General features: G+C 42.9%; 4 protein-coding genes across 8 annotated transcripts in view; 2 read left to right on the forward strand and 2 right to left on the reverse strand.

Moving 5' to 3' along the window:
* The first annotated feature begins 2,203 nt into the window (after positions 1–2,203).
* Positions 2,204–5,345, forward strand: LOC108146150 (UDP-glucose 4-epimerase). 2 transcript variants are annotated; one of them, XM_017272014.2, is made up of 4 exons: positions 2,204–2,674; positions 2,788–3,031; positions 4,285–4,575; positions 4,633–5,345. In XM_017272014.2, exons 2-4 carry the CDS (start codon positions 2,789–2,791, stop codon positions 5,152–5,154), a joined length of 1,056 nt encoding a protein of 351 aa, XP_017127503.1. In that variant the 5' UTR covers positions 2,204–2,674; position 2,788; the 3' UTR covers positions 5,155–5,345. The 2 variants fall into 2 exon arrangements, with proteins under 2 accessions (XP_017127503.1, XP_017127502.1); XM_017272013.2 differs by having other exon boundaries at positions 2,204–2,669; positions 2,783–3,031.
* A 272-nt stretch (positions 5,346–5,617) lies between these two features.
* LOC108146151 (tax1-binding protein 3 homolog) lies at positions 5,618–7,368 on the reverse strand. Its single transcript, XM_017272015.2, has 3 exons — positions 7,222–7,368; positions 6,955–7,083; positions 5,618–6,373 (listed from the first exon to the last, which is right to left on the reverse strand). Exons 1-3 carry the CDS (start codon positions 7,273–7,275, stop codon positions 6,185–6,187), a joined length of 372 nt encoding a protein of 123 aa, XP_017127504.1. The 5' UTR covers positions 7,276–7,368; the 3' UTR covers positions 5,618–6,184.
* Positions 7,369–7,620: 252 nt separating this feature from the next.
* Positions 7,621–8,768, reverse strand: LOC108145671 (mediator of RNA polymerase II transcription subunit 30). Its single transcript, XM_017271225.2, has one exon. It carries the CDS (start codon positions 8,696–8,698, stop codon positions 7,730–7,732), a length of 969 nt encoding a protein of 322 aa, XP_017126714.1. The 5' UTR covers positions 8,699–8,768; the 3' UTR covers positions 7,621–7,729.
* A 452-nt stretch (positions 8,769–9,220) lies between these two features.
* LOC108146502 (DNA repair protein Rev1) overlaps positions 9,221–12,031 on the forward strand; it is a 28,847-nt gene continuing 26,036 nt past the window's right edge. For all 4 annotated transcript variants that reach the window (XR_005977237.1, XR_005977238.1, XM_041708322.1 and 1 more), the window contains exons 1-5: positions 9,221–9,321; positions 9,381–10,837; positions 10,894–11,176; positions 11,234–11,657; positions 11,716–11,799. Coding sequence is in view for 2 of the 4 variants with exons in the window: in XM_041708322.1 (XP_041564256.1) it covers positions 9,286–9,321; positions 9,381–10,837; positions 10,894–11,176; positions 11,234–11,657; positions 11,716–11,799 (2,284 nt within the window). In the remaining 2 variants the exon portion in view is untranslated. The remainder of the gene's footprint in view (positions 9,322–9,380; positions 10,838–10,893; positions 11,177–11,233; positions 11,658–11,715; positions 11,800–12,031) is intronic.

The following is a 12,031-nucleotide window of genomic DNA, read 5'->3' on the forward strand; positions in this document are numbered from 1 at the left end:
CGGGCGAAAATATAAATTGCTTAATTTGTGATAAACATTTATGGTGGCCCAGGCCCAGGCGGAGTCCAAGTCCAAGTAAAAAGTCGGTCTCGTTGGATCAGGGCCATGTGAAAAGTGCAGCACTTTCACTATTTCCCCATATTCCCCGCCCCGATGTCAAATTGAAGTGCCCGGAGTCCGGGTTTCAGTGCTGTGGGCACCACTTCTTCTCACAGAACCCAGAACGTAGATGATATCGGGCGAAAACAATAATGCGGAAAATTGCTTTTATTAAGATGGATAACCAAAATTTACATTTAATCTAGCAAAGAAAATTCTATTTGTTCAATGAGTGTACATTTTGGAAGAAGTTGAAATACAAACTCAAATAATTAAATTAATTACTTGACTAAAACTGTTTGAGATTTAAAGATTTTAGAGCTTAAATTAACCAAATTAAGAATTGATACAAAGCAATATATATTGAGATTAGTTTTTGCCTTAAAAAGTTAATTAAGCTTATAAAATACTTTTATTGATTTATAATCTATTTGTCTGGAAAACTGTTAAACTTATGACCTAGTTTTTTGGATATAATCAACTAGATAATTTAATTTAAAATACCAACGAAAAAAGTAAATGTAAGAACAATTAATATAGTGGTGTTTTCTTTAAATCTGGCAAGTTTTTATAAAAAGTGTTTTTGGAGAACCACCAAGCCGACTTCCTTCATTCCAAACCCCTCGATCTTCAGGTCGCTTTCCCGGATTTCGAGCGCGTTCAGAATAATATTAATATTGCTTACAGGCCCCCAAAAACCTTAACCCCACCAGCACCACGACTCTCGCACCGAATTGATAATGCCGATGCCGATGCCATAATGTTCGCCCCATAAAGTGTGTGCCAGAACACTTTTATTATATAGACCAGACCGCACTATATTATACACTGAAAAATAAATGGAAAATGGGATCTGTAATTTTTTTTATTTATGTAATTAATTATTTTTTTCATAATTAAAATAATGTAAAGCCGCAATAGATGCAAATCAAAGCGAAAAATATTTAAGCTGATTGTGAACGACTTGAATATACTACGTTTTTTTACCAGTGTGCATATACATAACTGTAGGAACGGCCACTTCCACTTTGAGTTCGAGACTTCGCAGCTCTGTCTTTCTCTTTCTGTTCGGTTCGGTTTCTGTTTCTGTGACTGTGCAAATTATTGTCGCTCATATAAAAAATATTGCAGGCCATCCAGAGGCGGGCGATGACGGAAGTTCAACTAACTCATTTCCGGTTATGTGTCGGCCGGATCCTCAATTGTCAGTATGTGTGTGCTCGAGAATCTGAAAATATACAACGACCAGTATGCGGTATGCATGGTCTTATGGTATATATGGCATATAAATGTACTTGTATATGGCGTCTGCCTTATCGAGTGGGATCTTCAGCGCTTAAGAATCGATCCGTTTCTTAATGATAACAGGGATTGTATTGGATTTTAAATCAGTAGACAAATGATATTTTTGATTGATAACTCTATCCGATCGATTGCGAAATTCCGCTTTTAATTAAGTTGTAAATAAATACACAAATTTTTTGGGATTTTTTCACACCAATTAACTGACCTACCAACTAATATTTTCTATCAGTAGCTTAAGCGACTTAAGAATTCGGTTCATCCGACTACATAACATGTTAAATGCCATTTTTAAAAAACATTTCCGTTAAAAGCGACATGTAGAATTAATGAATTATCTACTCAAATGTAGACAAGATGTTGACAGTGATGCCGGATCGTAGAAAATAGGTTCATCAATTGCCAGGCACAGCAGACGTTACAAAGGTTTTTATTAAATGAAGTGGTTTTTGGGACAACAAGTATTATTTTGAGACCGCGACGATGTAGCTAAAACCAATTTTTTAAAAAATTAAATAAAATATAAAAAATAGTTTAGTGATGTTTTAAAATGTCCATTCTATTTTGAAAGTTAGAAATGAAAACGGAAAAACGAAGAATCCAGCTCAACACTATAGAATCCTAGTACAAAGGAAATAAAGGTGCTTTCAATATTCAAAGTTTGTTGAATTTTAAATGTCGATGACAAACATGGGAACTTATCGGAATACGGCTCGCCAATCGAAAGTCAAATCTGCTGATCTGGCAATGCCGCAACTTTGTTTACCTATTGATAATATTTTTTTGCCAAAGAGAAGCCCAGAGTAATTGCATAAATGGGCATGGAAACAGAAGCCAAAGGTCGACGCTGATAAGAATGCACTTCGGGGGTGACCTCTACAATCAGCACTTAAGAGCACCCCCAACCCCAAACCCCAACCATACAAAACTGATAAGAAGTTCGGCTCGCAGAACAGGGAGAACAAGTTAAATACAAGTCGTGCAGAGCTAAACGCTCAGTTGGAAAGCAAACGTGGAGCAAAACAGTCACAGCCGTGGACGTTCGAAGACGAAAAGACAGATGAATGAGTGAACGAGTGCCAGAAACGGGTTAAGAAACGTTAACACTCAACGGTCAGCGATCTTTGGCATCGCAATCGCATCTTCGTCTGCAAACTCACCCAACTCGCACCTCGGTCGTTTTAGGCATCATTCAAGGGCAACCCTCGTTTTTTTCCCCAACTGAATCACCATACGGGAGCTCTTTAACATAATCACCTGTAAAAAAAAACAGGTGAGCGAGTTGTTTTTTGCACGGCAGACGACGGGTAGAACCGTTTTTTGTTTTTGGTGACGTCAATGAGAATTCCGCGCTCGTGTGGCCTAATTTCGTACACAATTCCAGAGGATGGCCCCACCCACCGTATTGGTCACCGGAGGAGCCGGCTACATTGGCTCCCACACGGTTCTGGAGATGCTCAATGCGGGCTACAACGTCATCTGCGTGGACAACCTCTGCAATGCCTACAGCAGTGGAGCAGCCAAACTGCCGGAGGCCTTGAGCCGCGTCCAGGAAATCACCGGCAAAAAGGTCAACTTCTACAGAGTGGACATCACGGACAGGGAGCAAGTGCGCTCCGTTTTCCAGGAGGTGAGACTCCATGTGGTGCGATGGGCACGTCAGCAGTTCTGTATGTTCTACATACACATATGTGCCAACTGGATACCATTCAATCAGCCTTATCTGGCATGCGCGCTATCAGCTTTTTCTCGTTTCGCTTGCGCTTTTTTGTTTGTTCAAGTGGTCGGGCGGGCACTTCCGATCGACCCTGAACAAGAGACCCACTTGGCGAGGTCGGAATCGAGTCGCGGCGACGCGCTGGCATCCACATCCACAATTCTACTCCCGGGCACGTACCTTGCACTCGAGAAGATTGGGAGGCCGAAAAACACCAAAAAAAAGCATAGATAACAAAGTTAACATGTTCCTATTTCCAAAAGAATTCGCTACAATCAATGTAATGGGAAATTTAGACAGGTCTTCACGTACTTAGGTTCGTTGAAGTCTTGAGAAAAACATGTTTATCAACTTACATCAACTCATTACCAAGAGAATTCGCTAAAATTTGTGGAATAGATCATTTAGGCAGGTTTTCACTTAGCAAATACCCAAGAAAATAACTAAAAGTCGGTTTTTCTGTACTCATTCAGTCTTCTTCATTTGTTTAGGTTCGTTGACGCCTCGACAAAAGCATGTTATCACCCAATCAGCCATGAAATATCAGTGAGCTTTAAAAATGCAAAGCTTATGCTGACACTGTTTTTATAATATAGATACCCAAAATATTATAACTCAAAAATGAAGCTCTAACTAAGTTTAAATGATTTTCAAAAATAATTTCACTTATACACAACTTTTACTGGCCACATGTTGATAACTAAATAGATTTTGCACTAATCGTCGTTCTAATCAGTACTTGCCATTTAATAACCTTCAGTGAAACATTGACATACTATTTTTCCAATGAGTAATTCAAGAAATATCAAACTAGGTTAAATCTATCTAAAAAAAACAGTTTTTTTTACAAATAAATATTACAAAAGAGCATTTGTAGTAACATCCTTAATGTTTATGTATAAATGTATGCTTATCATACCTTAAAATTAAGAAAACTCCTTCAGTTTCTTAACTTATCAAAGTATACCCTCTTTTTGCTATAAATAACAAAATAGGTATTAAAATAGGCTTAAGCTCAAACTAATATTTGGTTAAGAATAGTACTACAGTTATAGTATAGTTATAGTACTTTTATAGATGATTGCTCTCTATAACAATCGAATAAGTGCATATTATTTAATGTATTGAAAAATTATTAATCAAAACAAATCGCCTCCCTTTTACAGCACAAAATCGACATGGTGGCCCACTTTGCGGCCCTGAAGGCCGTTGGCGAGTCCTGCCGCATTCCTCTGCAGTACTACCACAACAACATGACCGGCACGAATGTCCTGCTGGAGGCGATGGCCGACAACAACGTGTTCAAGTTCGTCTACAGCTCCAGTGCCACTGTCTACGGCGAGCCCAAATTCCTGCCCGTCACCGAGGACCATCCCACTGGCAACTGCACATCGCCGTACGGCAAGACCAAATACTTCACCGAGGAGATTCTCAGGGATCTGTGCAAGTCAGACAAGGTGGGTAGTCAGTCCCTTTGGCTTTTCTAAGATCCCAACTAACAATGTTTTGTGCAGCGATGGGCGGTGGTATCGCTGCGCTACTTCAACCCGGTGGGCGCCCACATCAGCGGGCGGATTGGGGAGGATCCCAATGGCGAGCCCAACAACCTGATGCCCTACATTGCCCAGGTGGCCGTGGGCCGACGAGCCAGCCTGAGTGTCTACGGCAGCGACTTTCCCACGCACGACGGCACGGGAGTGCGCGACTACATCCACATTGTGGACCTCGCAGAGGGACATGTGAAGGCGCTGGACAAGCTGCGCAACATCGCCGAGACTGGCTTCTTCGCCTATAACTTGGGCACCGGCGTGGGCTACTCGGTGCTGGACATGGTGAAGGCGTTCGAGAAGGCCTCCGGCAAGAAGGTCAACTACACCCTGGTGGATCGCCGCTCCGGAGACGTGGCCACCTGCTTTGCGGATGCCACGTTGGCCTATCAGAAGCTGGGCTGGAAGGCCGAGCGCGGCATCGACAAGATGTGCGAGGACACGTGGCGCTGGCAGAGCCAGAACCCCAACGGGTATGCCAACAAGTAGTGGCCCGTCTGCCCGTCTGTCAGTTCCTGAGTTACTACACCTGCCCCATAACTCAGGTTAGCCAGTTTGTGTATATTTCTTTCCAAATTCGCGTGTAGTATCCCCTATTTTCGATGTGTGCAAGTGCAAGTGTGTGTATGTAAATCCAAAGTACTTTGTAATTAAAAAGGCTTTTCGCTGTTGTCATGTAACTCTCAGCCTATTACTGTGTTTGGTGACCGCTGGCATCGTTGGCGTTAGTTGATGTTGACGCGCACCAATTGGCGCAATCGCGTAATTAAGGTCGAAGCCAAGGTGGCAGAAGTCGTCACTGGCAGTTTTCACTTAGTAATAGCTCATAATTTACCTGAGGGCAATCAGATCTCAACTGATTCACTCTAAAAACCCGCTTATAAGTGTTAAGCAAATTACAAAGCTTCTTAATTGAGTTAGACCAATAAATATAATACAGGAGACACTTCCCTCACATTTATATAGCAAACATTTATTCAATTGCAATTTAACATTAAAAACTCAATTTTAAAACTTAAGTGATGCGCTTTCTACGCACATATCTGCACAGTTAAAGTTATTTATCACAAGTAAGTACTATGAATGTATGTTGGTTTCAACAACTTTGCGTTCGCCATTTGCTTCGGTTTCGGTTTGGTTTTTGGAATGGTCTGCACATATAAAAGTACAAAATTGTTTATATGGTGGAGTCTAATGTTTGTGGAACTGTTTGTTTATATGGGCATTTGGCAATCTGTTTTCTGCTCAAGAGCTTGGCGAGATTCGTTCAACAACGGATGTAGAGGCAAAGAAATCGAAATCGAATTCAACAAGAAGCATTACTGGGTGCTACATTTACGGCTGGCTATATGTGTGCGCGATATGCATAAGTTATGAATACATATATATATATATATATAATATCTAAGAGTTCGGATAGTTTCCAAGGGGCGAAGAGATCCTTGCCAAGGGAGGCAGTGGAGGGGATAGTTTAGATGCCGCTTCAATACTGCTGGAGTCACTGGAGTTCGAGATCCACTTATGTGGAGGTCACACCCTTGCGTGCCACCAGCATGTTGAGTATCGGGTTTTTCCGGATGTAGCTCACGGCCTTTTTGTGGGTGACCATGGTGAAGTCGTAGCCGTTGCACTGGAGGATCTTGTCATGGATCCGCAGACCAGCGCGGGCGGCTGGACTGCCCTCGTGCACTTCGGTCACATAGATGCCCTGGTTTAAAATAGTTCGAAATATTATTAAATTGTGATTTCTTCAGGAAATACCAAAGCAAAACCAAATTCTTGATATAAAAAACATACATTTAGCTGTTTATCAATTTTAGGAATTTGTATGTATTTGTTGAAAAACAAATATTCTCAGTTTAAGATCAATTTGTTACGATATAACGCTTGGTTACTTCTTAAGCGTTAGCTGACATTCAAAATACTCTTGTTATAAATATATATGTAACCTGATGACAATATTACTTAGAAGTCAAGGGCAAGGTTCCCTATTGGTTTTTTTCCTGAGTAGACTTCCTAGTATCTTTTCACACAATACTAATAAAACTCCAATTTACTTTTGAATCGTTTGGAAATAATCTGAGTGAAGATCTTTCAATACTACTGTTATAACAATATGTAAGCTTAAGGAACCTAGCTTTAGAGTCGGCCATTAAATACTACAGCCTATAATTGCCAGTCATTCAATTTACTCTTTTTATAAATATAAATAAGCTTAGTTCTCTTTAAAGTCAAGAATTAGGTTCCCTAGTGGTTTTTCTGAGTGCAGTATCCCTAGTAGCTTCTCACATAATCCGTGTAGCCTTGGGGACTCTTTTTATAGTCCTGATCGATTCCTCCGCCGATCTTGAAGCCGCACTTTAGAATCTCCCGCCCCTCCTGATCGTAATCCTTTTCCTTGTGCAACGTGATGGGAATCTGGAAATTGTACATTTGAGTTAGTTTGTATGAAAGTAGCTTCCAATAATTTTTTTGGGGGTTCCAGCGACCCGATTTCACCAACACACCCACGCGACTGTGTGCGTGTGAGTCAGGCTTAAACCATTCACAACTTACGCTCAAACATTCCATTGCCGTGCCGGCCTGGTGCTGAAATGCCATTTTCGCCATGTTTGCAGGTGTTTTTATTTACTTTGATTTGCTAAAACAATTCTAAAATAATTAGTCAATAGAGGTGGAAAAGCATCGATGCCAACTGCTGATATCGATGTTCTTAAAATATCGATAAGTTGAACGATTTCCCTACAGAAATGTTAAAAACTAACGGTTTTTTAACAGAAATGTTAAGTATTAACGATGTTCTAACAGAAAATGCAAATGTTTGCTTATCTAAATGACGAATTTGGACATTTTGAAAAAAAAAAAACAATTAGTACATTACATTAATTTAACTCTACAAGCCTTACTGATTTGAATTAGCTTATGTAGGCCCCCCATTAACCTTTGAGTCGCAAGTTATATTACTATCAATAAGCCGTAAAGTGAAAGCCTTTACAACTTATTGCTGGCAATGTTTGTAGTTTTATTTAAGTGTTAAATATTAAGTGTTCTAGAGCCTAAAAACCTATGACCGCCGCATGGCCAGCATAGTATTGATCTCCCAGATTATGATGCGTGTTCTATCAATGATCTCGCGGAGCTGCCGGTTCTTCAGCTTCACAGTCTCAATGAGTTCGTGGTTCTCCTGCAGGACCTTTCTGTACTCATCGCACTGCGAGGGCTCAATCCTCGGCTCCGGCTCATCGCGGTAGGGAATCAGACTCTCGGCGCTCATGTAGTCCATGCCAGCGTCGTTGCATTTCTCGTAGATGATGCGAACCCGCTTGAAAAGCAACCTTATGGTGCGGAAGTATTCCTGCACCTTCTTCTCGGTGTTGTTGTCCCGGTGCGAAGTGGGCTGGATGTTCTTGAGGGAGGCGAACACCTCCTGGAAGCGCGAGGCGATGTCCTGCACGGTTTCCTGGCCCAAACGCGATAGTTGGACAATGTTGATCTCCTTGTGGGGATTTTGCTGGGAGATGGCCAGCATGTTGTTGTTGCCCCCTCCAGCATTTCCACCAGGTGGAATTCCTGCTCCAGGATTGAGTTGTTGCTGCTGTTGCTGGGGAATGTTCTGTTGTGGCATGTTTTGCTGCTGTGCTTGCTGCTGTTGGGGCACCACGCCACCTACACCTCCCATTCCCACGCCGACGCCCACGCCCACACCAACTCCCATGCCCACTCCTTGCTGGGGCATTATCATTTGTTGCTGCTGCATCATCTGCTGCTGCTGCATCTGGTGTTGCGGCGACATGCCGGGCATCAGGCCGACGCCAGGACCTCCAGGTCCTTGGGGATTCATCTGCATTCCACCCGGTCCGCCCATCATGCCCATTTGTTGTTGCTGCTGCTGATGCTGCGGCGACATGTGCATCTGCTGCATGTTGCCGTGCTGCATGCCGAATCCGCCCATGGGCATCATGTTGGGGCCACCAGCTGCTCCGCCGGCGCCAGCAGGTCCCTGGTTGCCTTGGTTTTGCCCGTACTTCCACATTTTTGCAATCTTAAAAAATAACAAACAGCAATTGTGGAAACCTTAAAAAAGTGCGGTGTTGGAAAGCGCCAAAAGTGCAGTTAACCAAACAGCTGGGCCGGCATTTAAGTGCGGATAGGTGTTGAGCTCTTGAATTCGCTAAATTCTGGATAAAAAACAAACTATATCCATATGGAAGAAAATATACAACAAAATATGTGTTTTTAAATAATAGTAGATATAATTCCCATAAAAAAATATAAGAACCACATAATATTTCTTTCAATTAATACAAATATAATAACAAATAATATTATGCACTTAATATAATTGTTACTTTTTTTTGAATGTGCGTATTTATATGGACTGAACAATGCAATATTTTTATATAATTTCCATTTTCAAATATGCTAGATCTAGCCTGAAATATACTTAACTGGCAACACTGCGGTAGACTGTGGAGAATCCAAAGAGAGGTTTTACAACACTTCAGCAGTCAGAGAGTTGCCAGGTGGGCCGTAAAATAGTAAGTGCTGGAAAGCGCGAGACTGACAGCTGAGCGGCATTTGGTGGAATTTGTTCTCATGATTTCAAAAGTGAACTAAAACATGTCTCGCGACGAAAATAATGGATTTAGTGAATGGGTAAGACTATAATTAAACATTTACGACTTTAAATAACAGCCGCAAATTCTCTTTGTAAGGGCGGCTACTTCGAGGCCAAGAAATCCAAGTTGGAGGAGCAGTTCGCGGCCGCCAGCGATCCATTTCGCAAATCTGACCTGTTTAAAGGTATTTCCATATTTGCTAATGGCCTGACCAATCCATCGGCGGATGAACTGAAGCGCATTATGATGGTACACGGCGGAACCTTTCACCACTACGAAAGGAGCCACACTACCTTCCTAATAGGCTCTGTGCTGCCAGACGTCAAGGTCCGGAACACGAATCTCAGCAAAACTATCAGTGCCAAGTGGGTGGTGGATTGTCTGGCCAACAACAAAATAATGGACTACAAGCCTTATCTGTTGTACACCAACCAGAAGACTTCGCAACCCAGGCTTGATTTTGGAAAGATGACCAAAAATGGTAGTATAAGTGAGAGCAAGATGGTGATGGAGCACCCGCCAAAAAATGAGCTTGGCGGGATTCTCAAGGAGCTACAGCAGGCGGAAAAGGAGGTCAGCTTATCCGAGATTAAGATCACCAACTTGGCCACCGAAGACAGTACTGCAGATGAAAGCAAATTAAAGGTGGAGGAGCCCCCGAAAGATGAGCTGGTCGGGATTCTCAAGGAGCTGCAGCAGGCAGTGACCACTTCGCCGGAAAAGCAAGCCAATTTATCCGAGATCAAGATCACAAACTTGTCCACCACTTCAAATACTTCTAGCGTAGCACGTACCGCCGCTGATCCTAACTTTCTGAGCGAATTCTACAAGAACTCCCGCCTGCACCACATTGCCACTCTGGGAGCTGGCTTTAAGCAGTATGTGTGTGAGCTGCGCCAGAATCAAGGCTCAAAGGGATTCCCCAAGCGTGAGACACTGAAATCCCTCAAAAAATCCAACCAAATGGGCTCAGAGCGCTTTGTTATGCATATCGACATGGACTGTTTCTTTGTGTCCGTGGGCCTGCGCTCGCACCCCGAGCTCCGTGGCCTGCCCATTGCAGTGACTCATTCAAAAGGAGGCAGTGCAGCTACCGATGTGCCCGTGCATCCGCAGGCGGATAGAAAGGTCGAGCTTGAGCTATTCGCCAAGCGCTTTGAGCACCACCTTCATGACAACACCAAAGCCGATAAGGTACGCTCTGGTTTCGACAAGAAGATGTCGCTCTCGGAGATCGCCTCCTGCAGCTACGAGGCTCGGGCCAAGGGCATTCGCAATGGCATGTTCGTTGGTCAGGCCTTGAAGCTCTGCCCGGAGCTGAAGACGATCCCCTACGACTTTGAAGGCTACAAGGAAGTGGCCTTTGCCCTGTACAACACAGTGGCCCAGTACACCTTGAACATCGAGGCAGTGAGCTGCGATGAAATGTTTGTGGAGCTAACAGACCTGATAAACGAACTGAAGGTGGATGTGATGGCTTTTGTGGGGCATCTCAGGCAGGAAGTGCACGCCAAGACGGGATGTCCGTGTTCAGCGGGTGTGTCCGGCAATAAGTGAGTGTCAAATTTCCTAAAAATTAAATCAAACTAGAGTAATTATCTCTTTTTAGACTACTGGCCCGCATGGCTACCAAGGGGGCCAAGCCCAACGGCCAGTTCTTGCTGGACTGCAAACAGGATATTCTGTCCTACATGGCGCCAATGTCGCTTGATGCTCTGCCAGGAGTGGGAAGCAGCATGAGCCACAAGCTCAAGCTGGCGGGCTTGAACAACTGTGGAGATGTGCAGGGGACATCACTGGAGAGGCTGGAAACGGTTCTGGGCAAGAAACTGGGCCAGAACTTATTCCAGAACTGCAGGGGCATTGATGAACGTCCCTTGGCTTTTGAACAAGTTGGTTGTCCCAATATTTATTAGTGTTTACTGTTTAACAAACTACTTCTTTTTTAGGCGCGCAAAACGGTGTCCGCCGAGGTAAACTTCGGCATCCGCTTTACCAATTCGAATGACTGCGAAAAGTTTCTGCGCCAGCTTAGCGACGAGGTTACCAAGAGACTTATCGACATTAAGCGCAAAACCAGGTCAATCAACCTGAAGATTATGGTCCGTGCCCCCGAAGCGCCAGTGGAAACCTCCAAGTATATGGGTCACGGAGTGTGCGACACCATCAACAAGTCCGCGCTTATTAAGCATGCCACTGATGATGTAAATGTAATCACCTCGCAAGTGCTCAACCTGATGAAGGAAGCCGATCTGTCGCCCCTTGAACTGCGCGGGATTGGCATACACCTTACTAAGTTGGAGGATGCCAGCGAAGTTCCAAAGGAGAATGTCATCAAGCGCATGTTCGTCAAAATGTCAGAGATTAAGAAAGGTACTTAAATCGATAGGAGTAGCATAACATAGAAATAATACCTCCACATCACCCGTAGATCAACCTGCAGTGAAGAAACCATTAATCGAAGTTAAGTCTGTGGCACTGGAACATTCGACCACGTCACTAAACGGAGACAAAGGTATTGAAACTGATATATACATATTTGCGGACGAAATAACAGTAGTTTTTAAACTTTTTGAAGTAGCAATCAAAAATAGTTTCTAAGCAACTTTTACAGTTTTTTTTATATATTTTCTAATTTAAAAAATAGTTCGGATATTCAAATCATTTTTATTCCGATACAAAGTGCAGTTGAAGAAAAATTTATGGTTATTAATTAATAATTTGTTGTAGACTCATTAACTACAGTA

This window comes from Drosophila elegans, unplaced genomic scaffold (genome assembly GCF_018152505.1).
Source record: "Drosophila elegans isolate 14027-0461.03 unplaced genomic scaffold, ASM1815250v1 contig_208, whole genome shotgun sequence".
Classification (NCBI taxonomy): Eukaryota; Metazoa; Arthropoda; class Insecta; order Diptera; family Drosophilidae; genus Drosophila; species Drosophila elegans.